Source organism: Centroberyx gerrardi, chromosome 5 (genome assembly GCF_048128805.1).
Source record: "Centroberyx gerrardi isolate f3 chromosome 5, fCenGer3.hap1.cur.20231027, whole genome shotgun sequence".
Classification (NCBI taxonomy): domain Eukaryota; kingdom Metazoa; phylum Chordata; class Actinopteri; order Beryciformes; family Berycidae; genus Centroberyx; species Centroberyx gerrardi.
The window spans coordinates 12,082,938-12,109,598 of record NC_136001.1 but is presented as its reverse complement, the minus strand read 5'-3'; the positions used below and the strand labels follow the sequence as shown (position 1 = coordinate 12,109,598).

The 26,661-nt window shown below is 42.2% G+C and overlaps 1 protein-coding gene across 1 annotated transcript in view; it reads left to right on the top strand.

Annotated features, from left to right (window-relative positions):
* Positions 1-26,661, top strand: part of nav1b (neuron navigator 1b) — a 57,155-nt gene that overhangs the window by 5,818 nt on the left and 24,676 nt on the right. Inside the window, exons 3-7 of the mRNA XM_071903769.2 lie at positions 756-1,493; positions 7,137-7,239; positions 10,317-10,676; positions 24,435-24,585; positions 25,674-25,977. Of these exons, the coding sequence (XP_071759870.2) occupies positions 756-1,493; positions 7,137-7,239; positions 10,317-10,676; positions 24,435-24,585; positions 25,674-25,977 (1,656 nt within the window). The remainder of the gene's footprint in view (positions 1-755; positions 1,494-7,136; positions 7,240-10,316; positions 10,677-24,434; positions 24,586-25,673; positions 25,978-26,661) is intronic.

Sequence of the window (26,661 nt, the reverse complement as noted above, 5' to 3'; positions counted from 1 at the left end):
GTGTGGGATTTTGACACTGTGGTCATAACGCAGTGATTCATTCTGTGTATGGTGCATAATTACGTATCCAAATATGCTTTCATATCATTTTAATACCACTAACATCACAAATCATGCATCATTTTGAGTGTAATGCACATGGATGACCCCAGAGGTGAGGGAGGGGGAGGGGAAGAACAAAGGAATCAGAGCAGACGGTGTGAAAACACGGTCTGTTAGAAGAGAACGGTGCCTGGATTAAACACCACAGATAATCATTTCTCATCGCTCCCTTACAATTCACACATTCTGCTGAGACACAGCAAAGCATCTTTAAATGCAGAAAAAAGGAGGGAGGGAGGGATGGGAAGAGGGAGAGGGAGGTAGGAGGCGAGGGAGAGGCAGCAGAAAGCAGGGGGAGGAGGGACTGTTGTTGCGTCTGCTGCCGCTGTCATTCTGCTGCTGCGCGGTTCAGCGGCAGGAGGGTGTGCTGAAGGGAGGAGTGTGGAAAAAACGGAGGAAGGGAGAACGAGAGGAAAGGAGAGAAAGGGAGCGCCTGGGCAGCACTGCAACAGCTGCAGCTGCAGCAGCCTTTCAGGAGGAAAGAGGGAGAGAAGGAGACAGAGGGAAGAAAGAGGAGCCTGTCTGTTAAAAAGGCTGCAGGATTGCCTTAGAAGCATTTTTATGTATTTTTTTATTCTTTGGACAAGCAAAAGGGTTTGTGTGAGGAAGCCTATTTTCTCCCTGTTGATGCTTTTCTATATGGTCTCATGCAGGAGGCATGCTTGGAAATAGCGTGAAAGGCAGAGAGGGAGATTTGAAGATGGAAAGGACGGATAGCACAAAGGCATACGGCCAAGCAGATGGCAAAGGAGTTGGTATGGCAGCTAAGAGGGCCAAGTCTGGAGTGCCCCAGAGCACACAGCGGGGGGAACTAAAGGTTTATCGGGCGGGCAGCTCTGAGGGCAGACTACCTGTGTCCTCCAACCTCCGCAAGCAGAGGTCTATGACAAACCTAGCTGTTCTCACCGATGCTGAGAAGAAGTTGCACCTCTATGAGCCTAAGTGGTGTGATGACATGGCCAAGCCTGGAGCGGGGCAGAGCAAGACAGGCAAGCCAAAGTCGGCAGGGGGTGGCAACGGCGCTGGAGGGGGCGCCCCCCTCTCACGCAACCTCTCCAAATCTGAACACTCCCTGTTCCAGGGTAAACCCAAGCCCTTCAGCCCTCTGGCTGCTCCCTCTGCCCTGAGCAAGCAGAGCCGCATACCTCGTGGTCCTTATGCTGAGGTGAAGCCCCTAAGCAAGGCACCTGAGGATGGGAAGTCAGACGACGAGATCCTCTCCAGCAAGGCAAAGGCCAACAGTAAGAAGCAGGGAGCTGGAGCTGGAGGAGAGTCAGAGGCCAAAGGCCAGGGGGAGGAAGGGGGAGACAAGCCCTTCCTGAAGGTGGACCCAGAGCTGGTGGTGACAGTGCTGGGAGACCTGGAGCAGCTGCTCTTCAGTCAGATGCTGGGTGAGTACAGCAGAGCAGTCCAGGGCCCCTACGTGTGGCCATGGTCATCATGTGCTACAAATCAAATGCCCCGCTCGCACCATCTCTCAGTGCTTCACAAAGTCAGCAGCACGCCCCCTTACTACAGCCACCACTAACACCTGCTTGCTGCTGCAGCCCCCCATTTTCCCTGAATGGAGTTCAGGTTGCTGTCGACTGAGGAAAAACCTTAATTTGAAGCCATCTTTCCTGTGCTTGCAAAGCATGGTCTTCAGTGCTTTTTATTATTTTGTTGAATGCTGCCCCAGCTTGGCATTTCCACGTAAAGCAGAATGGTTAGCTGAATACCAAAGACATTTTTAACTGTTACAAAAATGGGATTATGGATCACTGTTTCTCAATGTATTCCATCTATTGTTCTTAATCCCCTAGCCCGTCTTGCTCAGGTGTGTGAGGCGTGGTGGCACTGATTGTGTGAAAAATGCTTGTTTCCTATAATAACATTGTCGGTCGATCGCATGAAAAAACCCGGGGGGTTAATACTAGCACACTGATCTCCTTTCTTATGCTCTGATTTGCTGCAACACGTGCCGGTGCACTCAATGATCCATTCAGTGGTATCTGTGTATGGTTCCAAAAAACCGGAGATGTGAAATAAGGCATGCCATATTGAATTAATTTTAGGCACACAGCAGACATATTTAGCCTCCTCCCAGCCCCATTCATCTGTAGCCATTGACAGATGGTTTACACCCTGTGTACAACGGGAGAGCAAATGGCAGAGAAAATGGCTTTCTCTATGGAGGTGTATTTTTCAGGTTTATCAATAGGTACAATAACATGGTTGTCACAAATAATCAGGGTGTTGGTGATATGATGATGATGATGATTCCAAAAAGTAAAAAGAAAAGCTCTGTTTTCCTGATGCATAACATGGCATTTCACTGTGTTTATTAATATAGGTGCTGTATGCATCTAATTACAACCTGTATTTCAATTATATTGAGAGAGGAAAGTATCTCTGTACCCAACTCTTGATTGTATTTAATTTCAAATCCGAATTTCTTCCAAATTAATTCCTGAGAAGGTTATTTCAGTGCCTTTTTTTTCTCAACAGAGTATTTGAGAGGAGCTATTAGAGGTGAGAGTTGTTTGGCAGAGACTAAACCTTCACTATTACTGTACAAGCATAAATCTGCAAAAGGGTTAACTTTAAAACAACAGTGTCCTGGTTTCTGACTACAGCATCTGAAAGAAGGCTGTCTAATCTCAAAACCAGGACATCAGTGTAGATATTTCTCTTTCATCTGCACCCATTCATATACATTACCTGAAATCCTACCATTGACAAATCCTGTTTAAAAATACACCAACAAGCATTTCATGTACCATCCACTGCTGCACAGGTTAGCAATTTACTATCCCATTGCTTAATCCAGTCTGCAGTGCATCTCCCCTGTTGCATCTTAATGAGTCCATTTGTGGTGATCTAATTTGTTATCCATGCCTCATTAGTGTATATGGATGTCCATCACTCATGTTAGTCACACTTACAGCCAAGTAACAACTGTAAGCAATGACGTGGTTAGCAGCATGCACATTGGCATCACTGGGTTTTACGTGATTCAATGATTACATGGAACCACCAGTGGAACCACAACCAGAAGTTCAGAGAGCTAAACAGAACACAGCACCACACCCATTTCTGTTTTAACCTAATTCCCTAAAAATTGCAGCGGTTCACAGAATGCTTCAGGCTAATGCCTCTTTCCTCCTCAGTGGAATGCATTGACCTCCATTGTGTCTCCAAATCAATTGAAGTCATTATTTCACAAAAGGGGAATTTCACTTAAAATATCAGCTTAATGAATTATTTATCATCATTTAAGATGATAATCCCACTGGCCTTTGAAAAGAGTGAAGTGCTTTGTTTTCATGAAAGGGAAAACAGCCAGCAAAATGGGAAGAGCACGTGAAGGTAGAAAGACAGGAAGCCATCACAACACTGCTTGTTCACTTGTATTGTTTTAGCAATTACTCATCTGCAAGTAAATTCATGTTTTATATTCATATCATCAGTATCTTTTGAGGACTTATTTCTGCAAGTTAGTCTCAGACTCTGACCCCAAGAACGTTTTTTGGCTCATGTCCTTTACTGTACAATGGACAGCCTTATTAAATACATCTATTTATTCATACACTGCAGCGCATTCAATGTCTGCTTAATGCTGTGCACACCCTCTTTTTTTCTACGGCATAACTCTCATTGTAAGATTGCTGAAAGGATGCTTTTATTTTTGAACATAGAGAGTCTCTTTGTTTTCCAGTTTGATATCAAGGATGTTCAATGTTGTTAATAGGCTCATTTATTAAATTTGCCACCCAAGTTTGTGTAACATGGCTGTCATAGAATACATGGCATACCACTGCCTCATCACAAGGCTCTACTTAGACACCAGATGAATGTTATGAATTACTTGCAACTTTGATGCAGCTCATCTTCCTTTCCGCATAGAGTAGCTTCTTTTGCTTGTCGCCTGTAGTGTAATGGATAAAAATGAAAACACAGACAACCTCAGTTGTTTGAAATCATTTTCTAAAGGAACATGTTGGATATGGGTACTAACAGGAGAGTTGGAATATAATATGTATGAATATAATATATACATACAGTATCCATGAAGAGAGCAGAAGATCAGAGTAGTGCAGACAGCAGTGCTCCTGAAGAAGCTCTCTCCTGGACAACAAGGGGATGAGGCAACCTCATTTCATCATCACTAATTATATATGTGGTCTGTCATGCAAGCTCTTCACAACCATAACAGTGGCCTACATCTATGTAGAATAGTAGTGGAATGGGTATATGGGGGAAGCAGTGGTCATGGATGACAAAATTCCAAGATATAATATAGTAATAAGTAGTGTGCTGTATGTTGGCATGAGGCATTGGACAACAGGGTCAGAAAGACTGACTCCTAAAGGCACTACATGTAGCATTTTTAAATATCAGTATATCATTGTCATATTAATTGTGATACCTTGGTAAAATTACCGTAAACAAGTGAGATCATGGTTAGAGTATAAGAGTATACGTCATTTTTCCATCAGCCTTTCACTTGTTCTGTCATCTGCCATTGCGATAAACTTTGAAAATCTTTAGCTCTGTTTGCACTGGAAGAACAGCGTTGGTTTTGTGCCATAAAGCAATACCTCCCTTTGTGCCATAAAGCAATACCTCCCTTTGTGCCATAAAGCAATCCAGCAGATTTCCTGTTAAATTGGACCGGTAGCCCACAATGTAAAATGCAGCGTATAGGCTGCCAGTCTCCTCAGTGATGATCTTGTTTGTTTATGGTAATTATACTATTATACCATTGCTATTATACTATATTAATGTTGTAATGATATATTGATGTTAAAATGCATGTAGCGCCTTTAATATTGATTTGGTAGTGTTGGGATGAATTACTATAGGCCCTGAACACTATTTTACAGTTACTTTTGTGATACTTTGGTTCACCTCTAATACTGCATCATCAGTATTAGAGAGCATCCTGTAGTGTTACATGATTCAGAAGTCTTTCCCCATTCAGATCTGCCTCAGTATTCTGTCTGGGTGTTTGTAGACATCACTGCAGTGTAGGACATGTCAGTCACAGCACAGGAACAGATTGGTCACATGCCTGTTCGGGACTATTTTCTGTTTGAGCGTATACCCTGTAATTCTTTACCAAGTAAATTAGCAGTATCTCCAAATCACTGTGTGATTCTAGTGGGGGTGTGGTAAGTCATTGATGGCTTTATTCATTCAATTATTTTCTCTATACCTGCATAATCCTTTTCAGGGTCACAGGAGGCTGGTACCTATCCAGCATACATTAGGTGGCAGGCAGGGAGACTCACTGGACAGGCTGCCAGTCCACTGCAGGGTTGATAGCTTTAAAGATTAATTCAAAAGGAGGCAGACAATTTGCCTGAGTCAGAAGTTGACAATGTGGTAAAAAGAACATCGAAAACAAGACTGGAACCAGATTTGCCAAAGTTTTGACAACTGTTTATAACATAATGTCATCCATTTCCTAAAGATCCAACCACACTGTTAAAAGGAGGGGAGGTTTGTGTGTAACACCACACACCTCTTTCCTATCTGACTACCGGAGCCTTGTAAGAGAGAGTGCATCTGGAGTTGTGGACAGATAGTCTACTGAGGATGATGCACATCACAGAGTGATAGCCAAGTGTTATTGACTTTCACTGATGATTAGATTAGCAGCCTTAGCAGACTTTGCTCAGGGGTTTCTATTAATCATCTGTTGTCAACAAAGTTGGCATTATTGAATCCCTCTTCGAAAAAGTGATAATTATACCTGAGCCTAGAAAAACTCCTGTCAAGATAATATAAGCTGAACTCCATGTCTCTTCCTGTACAATTCTCATAGACAGCAATCATAAACCACAATGCTTTGAAAAGTTTTAAAAATGACTTGCATGGATGAATTGTATATTAAACAGAGCTATATGGTTTTGAATCCAGAAGATTATTCATTGTTGTCACCAAGCCCCTCAATTTAATGTCTTTGGGGATCTATAGTGTGACCAATGCTGATGGATCAAAAGTTGTACAATAAGCTAACCCACTGCTTTGCCTGCTTATTGCAGATTTGGACTGTCCATACCTAAGGGAGATGTGTATGTGTGTGTGTGTGTGTGTGTGTGTGTGTGTGTGTGTGTGTGTGCCTGCGTGTGTGTCTGTCTGTGTGTTTGTGTGCGTGTATATGTGATTTAAATGCAGTACTTATAATTCACACCCCATACACTCTGCTGAATTAGCTCAACATGCCCTTATGAGAACAGCACATTATTTGAGATGTGTTCCCCTGACATCCTTGACTCTCCTCCAGCTATTCCAGCCAATGCAATGAATGTTAATTTCTTGCTCCTCATGGGGTTTTGCCTCCACAGTACAGTGGAAAAACCCCTCTCCTTCTCTAACATATGCCAGTGTTTTTGTGAGGGAGGTTTCTCTCATTTGTTACAGCTAACAAAACAACACAAGTAATGACATTATTGATCTGACATGGTCATGACCCACTGATGGCGCACTGTCCGTAGCATGCAGCAGGGTCCAAATAAGCTGAACTGTAGAGGAATCATTCTGCAGTTCAGCTTATTGTTAGCTTTAAAACAACAATTGCAACTCAGTGACTTTGAGATAATGTTTTACAGAACAGAAAACAGGGCTGTGGAAAGAAAAAACACACCCTTGGAAGAGATCCCGGTGTGCTGAGAATGTCAGAATGCGTCCCCCTGGTGGGTGATCTGAGCCACAGGCAACCTTTCAGTATTTCATGTTCCGGATGTACCATGTCAGTCCGGAAGGGGGGGATTGGAGCTGGGTTACCATGGTGAGGCAGCCCATGGAGTGAAATTTGTCTGCCTAATGATGTGAACATGCCTTGAATGTGTATTACCAGGCAGACACCTGTCACCTCAGTCCAGACACAAATAATTCAGGCAAACACACACAGATGTGTGTGTGCACATGCATGTACTCTCTCAACACACACACACACAAACCAAGAGAAAAAGACAGCTTAGGGTCTACGTTTTGTCTTGACAATCTAAATGTTTTATAACCAGTTGTTCTGCTTGACTGACCCACAGACCCAGAGTCCCAGAGGAAGCGGACTGTGCAGAATGTCCTTGACCTCCGACAGAATCTGGAAGATACAATGTCCAGTCTGCGGGGGTCCCAGCTTAGCCATAGGTGAGTGCAAAACAACCACATCTTGCATTGTTCTAATATGGTGTGTCTTACACCCAGGGGCGGACTTAGTGATTTGGGGGCCCTAGGTAAAGGCAAGCATTGGGCCCCCTGAATTCCAACCCTTTCCCTTTTTATTCCATCATTTCTATACATTACCTTCAAGTTGGGCTTTTATTTGTTTTTCCGCCCCACATGGATAGCTTTGCTTATTATTATTATTATTATTTTTTTTTACTTCTTTCTCAGCTACTGATGCATTAGCAAGGAAAATGAGCTTACAGTCAAGTGGCAAAGATTGAAATAATCTATTGTAACAAAAAGAGGAGTGTTTTTCATTAAGTACATTTCATTTAAATTGATTAAAAATAAGTTTGCATTAGTTCCTTTCTCGTCTTTTACCTCACTCAATGGATAGTGATTGTTTTGGTCATAGTAGCATATGATAAAACTATGAGCTGAATTCTGTCTTTGGTTTGAAATGAAGTGAAATACACTCGTACTCGCAAGCAATGGATGGATAGTTGGATCGATACATAACACAATCATGTGTAAACAATTCTGCTACGGCTGCTTGGAGAGTTGCCACCTGGTAAACATCTGGCTTCCATCCTTCTCAAATAGCCCGTCTCTGTTTCATGGTCATGACTTCATACTAGGAATCACTCTCACTGTAGAATTAGATTCACAGAATTGAAAATGCCTCTCATAGGCAAAGTTCCCCACGCACAAATTTGTTGCAACAACCACAACATAACAAGATATTGGTGGAAGGCAGGCTATTATTAGAGACAGGCATTTATTTCATTTGAATATTAAAACCGATCACAGCTTTGTATTATTATTATTTGTAGTATTATATGGCATGGATGCAAACTTAAGGTAGAATATTCTGCTTATATCTCTTATAAGCATATATTATTCATATTATTATAAGCTGCTTATATAAACTCTCCTGCTTAAACTTAAAGGCTTTGCCTACAAAATGCAGTGATAATATCATGGTGCAACAAGATGCATGTTTTGATTGTTTGATAGCTGTAATGTCACCAATAACATACAGAATCTTATGATAAAGAATTGATTATAGATAGATATCGATTATAGATAGATAGACATTTAATTGTCTGAACATCTGAAGTTCTCTCAGGCTGCTATAAATGGCAAGGTATTATTTGAGAACAGGCAATTATTTGAAGTTGTATGGGAAGTAAGCAAAAGAGAAACTGAGTTAAATTGATGTCTATTCTTTTAAATCTGTCTGCCCCTCTCACCAGCACATTCATTTCATCTCTACTGTTGATATGATCCATAAAATAAATGAACAAACAAACACACAACACCAATGCCCATAACCTCAAGAATGATACTGAAGTAACGCAGCAGACGACATTGAGTAGAGAAAGAAGTCATTCTTTATTCATGAACTGCTTCCCCCTGTCTTTCATTTTGGGTTTCTCTTATCTTCACCTGGTGATGATGCACAACTCTTATCAATATCCCATTTCTACTGGGAACACTGCTGCCGACCTTGAATGGATCCACCTTGAGACGGGCTCTCAATTTTCATAACCTGGCCACAGGCAGTTTCCTTCCACATCTTCCACAAGTTTTCCTCCTTGACTGGGCAGAAAACCACCTTTTGTCTTCACATCACAAGAGCTGGAATATGAGAAAATATATTCAGTGTGGAGGTAGAAGTGTGCATCAACCAAAACAGACTTGATTGGAGTACTTAACCAAAAACACTGAACTTAGAGGAAAAAAGTAGCACATCCAAATATAAAACTAGTATGAGTACTGACTATACAGACTTCATCATAGCCTATCTGCTCTGAGCGTACTAGTTTTATTTTTGATGTGCTACTTTTTTTCCTTTAAATGTATACCCTATCCATTATCTCAGCTGTGAAATCTTCCCATTATTTAAGTTGGCCAGAGGATGTTAATGGATGTTTGAGTGGAACTGGATTGTAATTTTCAGTAGTATTTAGCAAAACTGTCTTTTTTTGAAAATCTTGATACATATGATCTAAGGTTTTTTGACAAATCCTTCAGATGTCTTTTAAATGAGCTATTTCAGTCAATGACAAAAACAAGACACTCTTGTTGTATGTATAAGGCATTATGAGATAATTTTTTGTTCCTGTGCACTCAATGCTGGAGTGGCACCAGTCAACCGCCATCCTGATGAATTATCCATCAACAATGGATAAAAATACTTCCATGGTCGCAGCCATTGCATTATTTATTTGGGTGGGTTGGCGCATCTAGTTATGTAATCAGCAGACGCAGGAGATGCTCCCAGCCATTGGGAGGACATTTCTAAAACTGACCCACTTATAGGACAGACTAGGAAAACCTTGATATACTCTCTGTACAGGCTCATGCTAATAGGCATATGTATTATCTGCCGTCAGAAGAGTTTTCTGTAAAGCAAAGCCTTGGAAATGAAAATGTCAGTGGGTGATTCTAAACATACATGTATTGCTTAGGGTTAAAAGAGACAAAGAGAGAGAGAGAGAGAGAGAGAGAGAGAGAGAGATGCTCTGTTAGCGCAGATATTTTAGGATTTCCTTCTCTTTGTCCTTGGGTTCTGAGATGCCACACTTCTAGCTTTAGTCTCTGAAGAGTATCAGGCCCAACTGCTGTATCTGGGTCAACAGCGACTGAATGTCACTGTGGATCTCTTTGAAGGTCTGCTGACAGTGAATGAAAAATGTTTATCTTCCTACTTTTCACTCTCAATTACCATGTTCTCATCACATTTTCATTTCATTTCTAATTCACATTTATCTTTATTTCTTTCTACTCCAATCGCTCATTTATCTGTCATTACTAAGCTCCTATCTTCGTAGTTTTGCATCATACATGATCATTCCAAGCACACAGGAATCTTGAAGGGTGCAGTGGCCTCGAACCTTATACTCCTTACTACAGTATTGGTTGCTTGTACTGTTGTTGATCTAGGAATTTAAGCTTCTACTGTTGTACTGATGTGTATGTCATTCTGGACAGCATCAGCTAAAATGCCTAAAATGTATGTAACACACACTGTCCTTCTCTCCCTGTCTCCCCAGTTGTCTGGACAGCAGTAACGTGGGCTATGACAGCGATGAGACCAACGCTCGCAGCATGTCCAGCCTGTCCAACCGCTCTTCGCCTCTCTCCTGGCGCCATGGCCAGTCCAGCCCCCGTCTTCAGGCGGGCGACGCCCCGTCCTCCACAGGCGGGGGGTACCAGGGGGGGAAGACCGGTTCCCAGTACACGGCCCATACGATGCCCGCGCGCTGCTCCAGCCGCCTCAGCAGCACCTCCCGCATCGAGCTCATCGAGGGGCTGGATGTCGACGACACTGACCTCAAGTCCGGTTACCTGAGCGACAGTGACCTTCTAGGCAAGAGTCTGCCGGATGATGATGACGACAACCTGGCCAATGGGTAAGAGAATCTCAAGATAAACACTGGGTTTGAAGCTTTTGTTTCTATGGCAACATGATCTAATCAGTCAACAGCAGAGGGCGGCATGCTGGATCGTCCTTTAGGCCTTGACTATGAAAACTAGGTCAGTTGTAGTCAAATTGTATTTGACTATAATCAATAAGCTGATTGCCCTCCTTCTTTAATTATCTTTTGCTGGTCATTGTTCCATACTGTATTTCAGTATTTCAGCCACGAAAATAGCCTGAAAACTTAAATTTAACATGTTTGTGAACAGATTCAACAATAGATCCCACTACTGTGATTTTCAATTGGCTGTGGGTCCAATGTTTTAGAACATAATTTCGCCGAATAGCATTTTTATTGAAAGAAGAGAACATAGGTGAGGGATACCATTTAGGAGAGATGGTTTCTGCTTGGGAGACCGGATCTACTTTTATTTTTTAATACTAATTTTAGTGTAAACTAAGAATTGAAATGCAAAATGATGATGGACCCAGGACTGCATTGTTGTCTTAAAAGCAAGATATGTTGTTGAATCAGTTCACCAATAATTAAATGTAAGTTTTCAGGCTATCATGGCCTCATTCAAATGAATGGGAAGTAAAGGTCCGAACGCTACAAACTCGTCCAGCTGCGTCCGATCTTGAGGAGTAGTTTATATTCTGGTTTTCATGGTGGTCAAGTGCCGAATAACCCCCATGTTAAAACTAAGTGGAATATTGCTTTAAGTAGAGTACTTACGGTATATGCATTTTAGTATTCAACTCTTGAGCAAATCAAAAACTTCCATGAGGGCAACTTATGCAGACACCATGGGATTTTTGCTTTGTGTTGGACAGCTAAGATTTGCACTCGGCACTTGGCAGGCCTATCAAAGAGCTTTCATCAGCACTCTCCCTGCAGATAGACTTTTTTTTTTTTGGTTCTCAGTCTTCAGGATTTCTCAAAGTGCCCATGACATTCTCCCTCTCTCTAGAGGCTGTTTTTGCTGACTTGGGTGAGAATGCTTTCAGAACTTTTTTTCCACTGAGAAGAGAATTGCTTTGAAAAGTATATGAATCATCAGGTATTCTCTCAGCTTCACAGTTACATAATAAATGCACCCTCACCTCCGGCAGGTAGTTGTGTGAAATACAGTCTAGGGCTTGTGATTCTTTTTGAAGATTATGTCAACAGGTAAAGATGCAACAAATAGTTTTCGTATTTTCTGAATATCTTACAAGACTCCATACCTTTCCAAAATACAGGAAATGATTTAACACGGCAACATCCTCTCATGAACAATTCCTCTCCCTTTCCTTTTGCTCTCATTCTTTCCCTCCTTGTTCGTGCTCTCTGCTTCACCCTCGCTGCTCTCCTCTCACTTCCTTTGTGCGTCTTTATCTAATTCTCTCTCCCAAGTTGACAGCAGACAGTGAGAGGCAGGGAAAGAGAGAGAGAGAGAGAGAAAGAATCCAGGCCAGTACTCTGGTGTGATTTGAGCAGCTTTATCGCTGTTGCACATGCAGTGGGATTTAGGCTGAGCTTCTGGAGCGCTCAGTGGGCCCGACGGTCGGGTCACGTTTTTATTACGGACTGTATTAGGGAGAAGAAAAGCGACAAGACGTTATTTTAGAAGAGGAGGAGAAATTAGAGCAGAGAAGAGAACAGGGTGAAATGGAATTGGGTTAACTTTTAAAGTGAAGTGTTGTAGAACTTGGAGCTGAGGTGGAGGAGAACGGCAAGATAAGATGGCTACTTAGAATGACAAAAAAGAATTGTAGGTTAAGAGAAACGGACTAACAACTCCAAGCAGAGAGGGTTGGAATTTGGGGTGGAGAGAGGTGAAAAAGATCAGAGAGCGCAACACTGATGAGGTTAGGATTAAGCGGGGATTATTTCATCTGGGTCCACTCCTCACAGTTACATCCAGGCACTCGAAATCCATTTAAATCTGCCCCGCATTTTGTCCTCGCCCTCCATCACTGCATCAACCGCTATGACACTGCAGATGAATGTGAGAGGTGAGCATGGGGCTTCACCTCAATTTATTAACACTGCAGGCACCAGAGATGCTAATCTGCTGACGTACCGATTTTAAAAAAAATGTCTCATCATGCTCGGTGTTGGGCCCACCCGTGTGGACAGTCCCCATGCATCCATGGCTTTCAAGGTGACTGTGAGAAACCCCCCCTCCCGCCTGTTGGGTACCACCTGTCCCCATGTTATCATCACACACACCAAGAGGATTCTGTGTGCATCTTGATACCTATACGCTATGGAAAAAGCTTTTCTTGTGTGTTGTCATTAGAATGATAATAGGCTATCGTAGCTGCCAAAAACCACAGAGACAAGGAAATACTGGAGGCTGTTTTCTATCTGACCTTGAATTGGCTGCATTCCTATACATGAATACTAAAACAATGAAACCCCTCTGATTCAGAATATAGGCTTTATTGACCTGCTTTGTCATTGGCTTTAGTGGAAACCGTCCTTGATTCAGCTAAATCTCTGACTCCCTCAGGAAAATGGCATGCTGGTGACTGTATACCAAGATTTAATCCTTGCTCATAAATATAACAGCAGCCTATGGTGTTAATCCAGTTTCTGAAGTGAGGGCAACAGCACATGGTCTAGTTTTCCTCTGATACTTACAGTATCATTTTGCATATTTGTGAATACATTTGCATTTTTACTGTACAGCCCTTGCACTAACATTAATACATTCCAATTGAGAGCAAGCTCATTCTGAAGCTAATCTAGAGTGGTGACAGCACTGCATGTGTATATGCACACAACGCACAAACATACACACAAGCACACGCACACACACACACACACACACACACGTACAGTTCAGCTCATTGAGAACCATTAGCTGCCGTCTCTTGAAAATAGATCAGGCTCCTCCTGCGTATCCATGGAAACCTGCTGGAAATCGACTGTAGGGAGAGGTGCAATTTGTGCTCACACTCTCTAATCCCCCATACTGACATTTTCATACATTTTCAGTGGTCTGAAATGAGCCTTAATATAATGAGGTATATCTGAAGGAATCTTTGACCACTATGGTTGAATTGCACAGTAAGATTTCTAGCATACCAATAATACCACTGCAGTTATGAATGTTTATGCTTGTGTAATGTAAAATAAACTGTAAATATCTAATTGTAATGTAATAAGACCTAAGTGCATGAGGCCGATCCCCCTGATATATTGCTACTATGGAGCAAAATGGAGCTGCAGCACACTGCTGGTGGTCTAATGGCTATTGATTAACCCATGCCAAACAGCATTGGCTGTATAAGGCCAAATGTGTACACACTGACAGTAATCACTGCTCCTGTGTGTCTGTCTCATCAATAATCTGGTGCCACGTAAATCCCATTGTCCTCACGAGATCCATCTTTCCATCAGAGAGGAATCACTTCACTAACACCAACACTCTTGGTGGATCATCATAATAATATAGTCCGTGTCTAGTTTGTCCCAGTTTGTTTTAGAAGACTATCCCATTGACTGTTAATGAAGCCCCCTCCTAAGACATTCAAAAACCTTTCAGGTATCAGAGTATTAGTATTAGTATTTTGATTACTCTCAAAATAGCTTATACTGTACATTCATTCAAGTTGTTCTTTGCTTACTTTTACTATAACTGCAGGTCTGACAAGAGTGCTTATTTGGCCCGTTATTTAGCCTGGACCACCTCTAATGAAAGTTGGATTTACGATCAAGAATCATAACTGTTTCCTGTGGTTTCATTCTTCACGCCATATACTGGCATGGTATCACCATCACTCATGCAATATTGTTCTATTGCAAGCCATACTCTCAGAGGCTGGTTTATGAGTAGAGCAGTAATCACATTATATTATGGGTGCAGGGTTGATTTTTCCATACCTGGTATATAAGTTATGGCTGGCCAACTATCCAGCATTCAGAGTCTTTTAAGTCATGTTCAGTCAATTATGGGTGAAGTCCTATACGTTCACTCAGCTGCTGTGTAAGCAGTTTGGTTCAGCTTGGCTTTTCACGTCCAATACAGTTGTTCACTGGGAAAATAATTTGTTTTGTCATAATGTCATTTGATTGATGGGTTGAATGCAAGTCTAATGTTTTAAGCAGAACATGCAAGTAGGTGATTCTCATGGGAGACTCACCCAGAAGAATGCGATTATTGTAACCGACAGATTCATGTTATCTTGGCAGATTTTGCTCAACTGCTCAAACAATTCAAAAAACCATATTTGGGCCAGTCTCTAAGAAAATAAGCACAAGTCTTTCAGCATTTGGTTTGGCTTCAAACAGCTTGGATGACTAAAGAGAAAGGCAGTGAAAGGCACTTAGCTGCTATAGAGTGCTATCGATGACTGAAATGCCTCATAGGCATTCCATTAGAGCTGGTGCATGTAGATTGGATACTGTGGAAGCCGGTATTGCAGGTGCCTGTTGAAACAAAACGGCATCTCTCTTTCCATTGTGCTGCACTGTATATGGTGACAGTGTTGGGGTAATCATGGTGGTGTCTGGGGATGTGGACTGTAGCAAGCTGTGCTCTCATAGCGGCACACAGGCAGGAGGGCGAGCAGGGAAAGGAGGCTGGTGCAGCAGCATCACGCCTCTGATCATGCGGCAACGTGGCTCGGGATGTGCTGCTATGGCAACCATCCTCCACTGACCCACTGATGGGCTGCCTTGTGTGTCAGTGTGGTAGATACTGAACGAGTGTGTGTGTGAGGGGTGTGGGCTGGGTGGGTGGATGCATGGATTGGGGTGTGTGTGTGTGTGTGTGTGTGAGAGAGAGAGAGAGAGAGAGAGAGAGAGAGAGAGAGAACCAGTTAATTCGATTGTTGTGTAATTGGTGTTGCAGGAGAGATGTCTGCCTACAAAGCTATTGTTTGTATTTTCATCTGAGTCCTCGTATTGCAAGGATTTACAGTGGCATTGATTGTGGCAAATCATTTAATGTGTCTTCTTTCCAGAATCTGTTCTTTTTTCCTCAATCACATTCCCTACTAGACACATGTAATGCTTTTAATGGTGACAGCCCACAATTACATTTAAGTATAAGTACCAGATGATGCAGCCAAATATAAATTTTGTTACCCTTCTCAAGCACTGAGCACATTTCATTGCTATCTTTGCCTACATTTTACTGTAGATAAGCCATTGGCTTAGTGTGCTCCTCTGGCAATGTCATTTCCATGGTAACCATAATAAAGCTTTGCCCATGCTAGTGAGTGGATCTGCTCAAAGCAGCACCACTTGGCATGTGCAGGTTGAAAGTGAGTGTCTGTAGTGTTCTAAATATTGAAATACTTAACAGTCTCACTCATGGAAACTATGTGTATCGACGTACACATAATGCATGAGAGTTCGCTGCAGTCATCTGATCTTGGATGTGTGCCTCCGGCAGTCTGACTTCAATTTCCCTTTCCTGTTGGAGTTGGACCTTTCTGTAGTCACAGACTGCGTTTCTGACCACTGAAGCCTCACCAGTTTTCTGACCCACTTAAGCCCATCTGCACAGTGATTGGGCCTGGGCCTCTCTGGCACGGTCCTCCGTAGGCGCTGCAGGGATTACAGTTTAGTAGGGCCGCTGCTTGGGGTCAGTCCTTTATGGGCTACGGCTCAGTGAGAAGGGAGGGGTACTCTTGCCCTCTGAGGAGATACAAACACCCACATTCATACACCCACACACAGGGCACACACATTAATAATTTTAAATGCTTTATCTGAATTCACTAAATTAATTTGCAACTTTCATAAGATTCAAATGTTACAACGGTTCAGCATGGTTTATGGACATTCAAGGATAAAAAAAGCACCATCTCCATCATACCTTATACACACACACACACACACACACACACACACAGAAGCCCCCACCGTCAGCAGCTCCAACACATCTGGGGTCAATATGGAGTTCTCATTCCCCACTGAGGGTCAGTGAAATACTGGATCTAGAAGGCCACCCCACCACCACACACACCTCAACCTCCACCAGCACCTTCAGCCATGTGAATAATGGACCATTACAGCGGCCCCATGGGAAGTGTGAATCATCTCTGTATCATGTCATGACGTATGCTCCAGCTTACAGCGGTCTGCGTGTGGTCGTCTGGGTCTACAGCTTGGATTCCACCAGTGTACGGTGTTCAGCCCCAGGTGGAAAACATGATCGTCTACTGTTTTGAATCACATTCTAGTCTGATTAATGTACTGTAACGTGAAAAATGAGATTCACATTTGGCACCTTTTAATCCCTGCACTTCAGTTCCCATAATACTTTTAAAGTTGATATATAATCGTCACATTATCTGCTTTAAGTCTGGCTAATGAGGACTGGTTGCTTCAGATTAGTTCAAGTTACCTTGCCTTATTTATTGGTTTTGGGTCTGTTTAATCTCTGTTAATACTGAAGCTGCCTTCCCTCAAACAGTAAAGAGAGTTGAGTTTTTCGGGCTGCACATGTGGCAGCGTCTGAGAAGGTCTCAGGAAGGAAGTGCAATGTATCCCCGAGTAGCTAGCTTACTAATGCTATACTCAGAGCCCTTTCTGGTTTCTGTATGCCCCATGTGCATCAACTGTCTGTGAGGGGAAGCTTCCTGTCTGAGCTTGATGGAGCCTGTGCATTCATTTTCCAGTCCAGTAACCGGACGACGAGTCCATTTTCGACTACAGTCCTAGCCCTGATGCCTCTCAGACCCATTTACTGCACTGCTGTGATGCTGCTCTGTGCTGATGGCAGCACAACACTACTTTTCCTAGTCACGGTCAAGCTCAATACAGATCAAAATTACTGGAAGATCAATGATGTGCTGGAACAAGGCACTGCTGGCTTTTTCATACATACAGCAGTCCTGTTGACTGGATGAAACTGAAATGGGCATAAGGCACTGAACAACAGTGTTTTCCATTGATGCTGCCTTGCTGAAATCACTCCTCACATTGTAGCCTACTATTGGATTGATTGTACTGAGCAGAGGAATGCCAGTTTCTCTCTCAACAGCAACAAAGGGTTCAAATCCAGTGTTTCTCTGTTTCTCCAAATGCCTTGGGTATTGTGGTGCCCCCACTTACATACAGTAACAGAACATGCAAATTGTAGCCATACTAAGCCCAGCTTTGACTCATTGTGCCTCCTGCTGGACATCTCATGTCATGGCACAGCAGAGAAACAAAAGACTGTAAGCTCAGACATTTGACTGCCCTTTTAAGATTTTAAAGACCATACAGCATGCAGGGAAGGGAGTCTTTTATGTTTGAATACTGATATGCCTGCCCGGAATGTATGTTTTGTGATAGATAGATAGTATGACATACTGCCATCTAGCAATGCCTGTAACTATTGCGGCTGGAAATTATATTTGACAGTTTTTCCTTTTTTCACCTTGGCTCACAGCTCATTGTAGACAAATGGGATCACCTGTTATGAAGTCCCATCAATATTTCAGCTGCAATTTAATTTACTACTTCAGTGACTGCCAATTTGCACTGAATATTTAAAATATATTATTATTATATTATATAAGAGAGGCCTGCGGAGAACTTGGCATTTTCTGTCACTGTCCTCCACAATGTGAATAAATCAGGGTTTTTTTTAATCCACGTGGTTTAACTGCACCAGAGGGAGCTGACATTGACAGATCAAAGGCCACAACAATAAAGGTCAGAACATGAAAATGGTTTCCTGTCTGGCAACCTCAATAAAGAGAGCGTCCACATTTAACCTTTCTGCATGGTCAGCCTCGCAGATGGGATGAATCTGTATTGAAACAGCTTGTAAATACCCCAGTCCTAACGGTGACAACACAACTCAATGGCCTTCCACCTAACCAAACATGCAAAGGATGTTTCTGACATGAGCCGTTTGGTTATCAATGCAGGACAGCCGTTACTATACAAACCTGACTTAGAGGCCTTTTAGATGACAGCTTGTTTAGCAGCTCTGTGGCCTGGCTGAGATAAACAGGAGATGTGAGCGACTGGCTTGTACTGTACACAATTTATATCACTCATCATTCTAGGCGATACAAGATAAGCATCCAATTTTTTGTTTACCTATTAGAAAACAGGTGCAGAAAAAAAATCAGCACATTTCATATGAGTTTTGAAGTAACCGTTGACTATTTAAACTATCTAAACTATTAGACTATTTAAAATGTTTTACTGTATATTGTTTTTCTGCAAGAAAACAAAAGGGCCTGAAGAGCAACAGGCACAAAAGCTTCGTTCTTTTTCAGATGATGATTGGAGTAAGGATATCAAAAGATGGAGGCAGACACAACACTTCAAATCAAAATCAAACTACCGACTATCACTACAGCCTATCTGTTGCAGACAAGTTTTTAGAGCAACGCCTGTATGTCTGCTACAGACATGCAAGTGTTGTTTAGTTTAACAAAAAGAAAAAAAAGTAGAACCACAATCACATTCCAGTTCAGCTGACTGTGTATTCATATTACATGAAACCAACATGGAAAAACAGGCCCATTGTGGGAGAGCTTGTAAATTGTATATTACATAATAGAGGAAGATATTTTGTTTTAACTATTAATTATTGAATCAGAAAAAGTGCATCTGTTCGAACTTTTTTCTACTTTAAAATGGGTCTCTTGTAGTGTTAAATGAGCATGGCTTCATGCCGTTTGGTCACATACAATCCCTTTTTCACTATATTTTGAATCAAAATAATCCCAGCTAAACTCAGACTGAAGCAATTTGTCCTAAAATGTGGACTGGGTGTGGGACCTCCTTGGCCCACAGAGCCTTTACCTCCTGGAGTGGTTAGTTTACAGTACTCTGATCTGGTGAGATCATCACCGTGAGACTGTTCCACTGCTAATGAGAGGAGGAGGAGGAGGAGGAGGAGGAGGAGGTGGAAGGTTTTCCAAGGCTCCTCATGCCTCACTGGAGGTCCCCGTCTCATCTGAGGATTTGTGGTTGCCTCCTCGGTGATTCAGGCCGGCCTTACCTTGGTCTGGATTTTTCCAGAAGGTAATTCACGTGTCTCTGTGAATCAAAAGAACATGGAACACAATTTTATTTCTAGGGATATTCATCATGGTATTCAGCTCTGTAATGTAAAGATGTACAGGGAAGCCCAACCCTGCTTTGGCTGGGCTTTTAATAGCCTATTCATTATCCTATTAGAGGTCAGTTGAAACCCTCACAGACTCAAAACATTAATTTACTCAAAATAAACTGTCACTGAAATCATTACATTTCATTTCACAGCAGTTGGTAGTTGGTGGATTTAAGGATTATGCAGATTGACTCCACTGGAATCCAAATAAAGATAGCCAGATGTCTTGTAAAACATAAACCTTAATGTTGTCACTTCATGAAGGCTTTTATTGTGACCTGTGACAAAATGGCCATATAAAATAAGGCTTAATGATTTGAGTGGGGTTTTAGACCCAGTTTAGCTTTGCCATCAGCTTTGAGCTCCTGGCTAAAAAAAGCAATGCATTACTCATTTCAAAAGTAGCCTAATGTCATTACTTCACTTATTATGACCTGGAAGCAGTAAGTCGTTACACTGCTTGTAATTACTTTCCCGTTAATGCTATATCCCCCAGACTGGGTTTCTCCTTTACCTTGATAAATGATCGGGATGACTTAATTAACTTTCCTGTGAATGATTCAGGAAAACAACTAGTTGATGTATTATGTTCTTGTCATCGTTTGGCTGGGTAAAGTCAAAGTAGTGAGTGTACTTCCAGCCAGAGAAAACTAACTTTTCTAAGCTAGCTAGCTAAAGAGAGCGCGTAGCTAATTATAACGGAAACAAATGGATGGTGGCGGGATGAAGTCGTTGGCTAATTTGACTTAATTCTGATAGACTGGCTGGTAGAAACGACTTCAGACGATTTGTTTTGATTGGTAACTGTAACGTTATAGAGATGGAAATAGTAGTTTCGTTTCACTACTCGTACTGGGGGAAAGTAATCGCATTACTGTAACGCTGAGTAACGCGTTACCACCCAACAGCTGTTATCCATCACAGGAGGCTGAATCAGGGGGTCTCGCTTCGTTTCGGGGGTGTTGCCGAGCGGCAGACCGGTTTGCTCTGCTCTCTGAATGGGGAAAAGCGGGTCTGCTTGCGGAGGATATGAATTTGAATGAACACATCCCCGAGGATACAGACTTTATAAGACAGTTTCGCCCATCAAACTGCGCCTTTGATGCAACATTGTACAAATGAGCGGCCGTGTTTTGATCGGAAAAGTGCCACCTCTGCAGTCGGCGCCAAGAGCAAAAAGGACTTTACTTTTTACCCCAAGGTAAATAATGATGATAGTTGTATTCTTCTTGGCATCAATAACGACCATAGATGGATAACTTTTACATGTGATATCTCAATAGGGATTTATAGTTTGTCTGGGCTAACGTTACACAGTCACTATAGTGACTTTGGTATTTTATGGTGTTGTCTCCTATGGTATCATTATAATATTATAGGGACTTTGGCTGTGATATCGGGGCTATAGTAGGCTTTTCTATCCCTCATGATTATAGGATTAAGCCTATAGTTCTTTTTCATAAGGGTCAGTAAATACAGTATAGCCTAATTGTGTGTAGAAGGCGAGGCTATAATTTTAAGACCACATCAGTAGTGTACATAGGCTAACGTACTGTATTTTAAAGATGCGGAGGACCTCATTTTTGTAGCAGTATTATTGCACAGGAGTTTTTTTTATTCCTCTCATGATGAAACACTGTCAAGATCGCTAAAAGGATATTTTCTTCATTCTTCATTTAATTGTTGGAATTGTACAGTACTGTAGCTTTCAGTGTCGACCGGTAGTAGCCTGCAATAGCTAAATTCAATTGACAAGAATTTGAAAATGCTCATGAAAAAAAAGTGTGAGGACGGGTGTTGACGCTTGTTTGGCTGTAGCAATTATAACATTGGTGGAAACACATTTTATTCTTGGAGGACATTGTGGTACCGCTACCACAGCTATCTGTATAATAGAGGATGTCTTCACCACTCACTCAGCCATAGGCATGCACTCCCTAGAGCCATATTCCTGCCTTTATTGTCCTTTATACACAAAATAGACAGTGTCAGAATTGCAATATGCATTCTTCCTGCTCCATGCTATTTAATCTTGCTTTACAATTACCATATGCTATAGCTAATATCCAATGGGCCTACCAAATGAGTGAATTTGACAGCCTTCAAGTTCTAAATCTAAGCCATGTTCCAGTGTAAAATGTCATGTGTGCTTGTTTACTGCAGGCTTCTCTTGGTCTGCTTTACTTTGCAGTGCGGTCCACCAACGCTGCAAATCATGCCAATGTGGCAACCAGCACTATTGTATGAGTGATGCTGTCAGATCCAGCTCCAAGTCTGGAATGCAGTGAAGTGTATTGTAGAGATTGTAATGTTCCCACCCTGCTCCACCCCACCAACAAACCCTCAATCTTTCAAACCAAAACATTTTCACAGCAACCAAAATTCAAATAATAGCACAAACGCACAAATCAGACAGAGGTTGGAGTTTTGCCACAGAAAACAAAAAGTTAATTGCCACCCTATGTATGAAGTATGCGCTTCGTTGACTGACTCCCACCCCTCTCCCTGTCTGGATTTCACCTCTGAGAGCAGACAGTTTGGCTTGTAATATCAACAGCCCACAGGCCCTCCTGCCTCTTAGGCTGACATCCCTATGGGGCTATTCATAGCAATGGCTTCACTTAATCATCACTGTCGCCCCTGACAGAGGTGGTATTGTTCAAACATACCAAGCTCATGTGAACATCTGGGATGCCGGTAAATCATAGAATTATTCAGTAGTTTAGCTTAACTTTAATACAATTTGAAACCATTTTTTCCTTTCTCAAGTCACACATTTCTTTCTGGCCGTTCCCTTTTCTTTGATTCTGTCAAACTTAGGTGCACATTTGAGGTGCAACTGTGGCCACAAAATCTTCAGTAAAAGGACTCAAGTGGATTCAATGCATCAGAATCCACTATGCAAAGCAACTGGTATGGTAAACTTACCTCCAGAACGCTTCCCTGTTTTACAACTGCAACTACATCTCAAGTACAGCCATGTGATTAAACCCAACTGCCTCTTCTCCTTCAGAATGTCTATGGGCCATTTTTGTCTCCCTGTATTTTTCTATGCAATTCCATGTTCCGTGCCTCTTGTAATTGCAGGCTATGGACCCACAAAGAGCAATTTCAGCTCAGTGGGGGAAGCAAAAGAAAGGGAAGAGAACTATACTCCAGCTCTAGCAATGACTCAGCTTTAAAGGGCCATATTAATCTACCTTTCCACTATGCCACATTTTTCTGCGCCAACATAAATTTGATTACTACCTGTGGTTGCCAGTACTAATGATGGGGAACATAATTGTATAAATCCGAGCTGGACTTTTAGAGCATTTAGAGCTCTCTAGAGATACAAGTTTTGAATTCAACGGGGCATGAGTGCCCTTCTAAAGGATGTAAAAATGTTATACTCTCTTCAAAGTTATACTCTCTTAAGACTTTGAATTGTTTTATCCTCCTGTGAAGTTTCGGTTGAATGAGAGGCTACACCTCTCATGGAACTCCACACAGTCATCTGCATTTCAAATTTATTCTAATATGCATTTAGAGATGCGATGCCCTGCTATTCTCTGTTGTGAGCAGCTTTTCTGGGCTGAGCTGGGACTGCTCATCCGTATGCCCTCACCTTCCGCACACGAGGGGGCCAAGCTGGCAGCATCTGTTTCAAGACGACCCGGGACGTTGGTGGGCAGGGTGGAGGGTTAGGGTCAGGGAGGCTGTCATTCTGATTTCCCCTCGTCCTGCTTCCTAGAGCATGCCAGGCGCCTCACTAAACCCCATCCTTCTTATTCAGCATGATTTATCAGCATGTCTTGTGGAACAGAAAGCTTCATTTAAAGCTCCAGTCTATGACTGCAGTCCGGTGCCCTCTGTTGAAACACTGAGGGCCCCACTGCTGGCTTTATTTCCATCGTGATTTATTGAATTGATTTGAGATTTACGGTGGGTTATGTGGGTAAAGAAAGTTCTGAAAATAGTGAATGAACACAGGTGAATCTACCCAAAATGAAAATCTTCAGAGTCACAAGGCATTTCGATGGTGTCTTGCTTCTGTAATTTGGCATATTTCTGGTTGAAACAGGATGTTTGGGCAGGACATAACTCTCGGTGGGACTGTTCAAAAGTGTTCAAAAGTTCAAAAATGCTTTGCGCATAATCTTGAGCTGCCACAAATTCTGGATTCTTCAAAATTGATTAATTTCAGCCACCAGGACCATAACCATGGTGTCTTTGGTAAAGAAAACTACTGTACCATGTTGCCACTCATGTCACATTGAAAGTTGTGAAGTTGCAGGTTTTATATGATGGGAGGGGCGGATTATTCAAAAATCAATCAATGGTCAAACTGGAGTAAAAATGCTGAATAGCTAACGAGGTGAAAAAGTTAATGTTCATTTCATTGTGACAAATGTGCCACTATGGAAGTTTTGGTCATTGTATGGCCCGGTGGCTGAGCTCTGATGCATTACTTGGATCAAAGCAGCTGCATGCCATGTTGGCATTACCTGCTTGACTGAGCATGTGGTCACCTCCAGACACACTTCTCACTGGAGACAGATGGACGTAACAGTTATTATAAGTTGTTGCCAGCCTTTGCTCACTTCAAATACAGATTCCTGCTACTGTAACTACACTCATACAGTCGAGTCATTCATCGCGTCATTGACACCACAGTTTTGCTAACTTGTCATCCTGTCTTGTTTCAGTTGGGATGAGAGCAGCTCCATCAGCAGTGGGCTCAGCGATGGCGACGGTGAAGGCTCGGAGAACCTCAGTTCAGAGGAGTTCAATGCCAGCTCCTCCCTTAACTCTCTCCCTACCACACCCCTGGGATCCAGACGCAACTCTTCTGCTATGGTGAGTTGACAAATGATCTGTAATGTAGCAAGCGGCAAAATTTTGGATTATCTTGTTTTGTTTGTAAAAGCAGTGATAATGACTGCAGTTTATCTTAATCTGAAATGTTATTTGTGTATCCCAGGCCATTATTTCAAGCCTTTGCAATGCTGCCATAGTGTTCACTGTGTGATTCACTTTGCATTCATGGTGTTACATATGCCGGAGTCATTTTTCCTGACAAAGGCCACAAGAGACAATGACACCACAGATCTCATCAGTGTCATGAAAATAAAAAATATATAAAAATGATCTGTCATAATGCAATAAATGTTTACTATGACAGTTTGCTATTTGCTCCATCCAGAAAGTGACTTGTCACATGTTTGTTTTACTAAGGCTTAAGTTGGAGAATCCTAACAACCCATTCATTTACCATCAAAGCACATTTTCATATGTATTTGTATCAAACTCGTTCTATGTTCACTTTGTGTCTGTAGTGGTCTCCACAATCTCCACAGGTGAAAATCATCTACTTTTTCTATTTTTGTAACAATAATGCCACAATAGATTGCTCCCTGAGATGAAATGGGCATTACTGCTCCTTGGTGAGCCATCTGTCACTCTATATCACATTAAAAGGGACGGTGCCAGGAAGCAGCATGCCCAATTTTGTCCTCAGTGCTATCTCCCCAATGCACCACATGATAGTCTGTTACTTACAGCCTGGCTCTCTTAAAGCGTGGCACTGTTCACTTTTTGTCCAATATACTTTATAAAATATAAGCTTTCCTCTATGCTGTGAATGAAGAACCTCTCTTTTTTCTGCATTATATATTGATTTTCCTCTGAAAGTGATAAGGCCATAAACCATTCCATTTTTCCATTTTTTTCTCTTTTGTTCCGTTTTCCTCTGATTTTTTTTTTTGTAATCCACTTGAGGCATATCAGCCTATCCATCATGCCTTCCCACTGGAATGCAGACGCTCAGATGAGACAAAGATTACAGAGAGTATCCACACAGAGTCTGTTCCACAGATAACACAAGCAATGTCTGAGACAGCACTGATGGTTACCCACCCTGTGCCTCTTCCTGCCTCTCTCCCCAGCTCCGCACTGATGCAGAGAAGCGCTCCCTGGTGGAAAGCGGCCTGTCTTGGTACAGCGAGGACGGCAAAGCCTGCCGCAAGCTAGACGGCGGCAGCTATGACACCGGGAGTCTCAAGACGGAGACCCCGAGCAAGTGGAGGAAGAAGCCCCCGCTGAGCATCAGTGAAGATTCGGGGGGTAAAGGAGAACTGAAGAAGCCTCAGAGCCTGGGACAGCCGGGGAGTTTCAGGAAAGGACGCAATCCTCCTGTGGGCGTGACTTCCCCCATCACCCACACCTCTCAGAGCATGCTGAAAGTTGCAGGTGAGATATGATAACATGTCGTCGGTGTCGGGTGAAAACCTTGTGTCTCCCAAATGTCAGCTTTTCAGACACTAAAATATACAGCCTTTTTGTCAGATGGACCACCACGACTTAATGAGTTTGTCAGTTGGGTTTTGAAAGAGTTTCATCAGAGCAAGAGTGGTAGAATTTTCTCAACCCATAGAGGAGCATGTAATCCTTAATTTAAAGTTAAAACATCAATTGAATTCCTCTCCTATAGGAATTGGGTGGATTTCTGCGATTGTTAACTTGTTTTAACTAAGAAATCTATGTCATCCATTATCTCTTTGCACGTGGAATCCAAATGTAAAACAGAGCCTGTTTGTAGACTAGCCAAGGCGGATGTCTGCTCGGTGTCAGAAGAAATATAGAAGTGCACCCTTTAGCTTAAGCCAGGTTTTGATTTGTAGCACTGCACAGGATACTGGAAAAAATGCAGCATGAAATACATTTCATTGAAAAAAATCCCTGTTTTAAACCTAAAGCCATGTTTCTTCTATTATCTTAGAGAAAAGCCTGTTTTATGTCTTTGCAGAGACAGTGTGTCTGCCATCTCCAGCAACCAATCATGTTTTATTTTGATGTCCTGTAATCCCCAACAATACATGCTATAATTAAATAATAGGTGAAAATTGAGTACCAAATTAAACTCAGTCTCTTGGC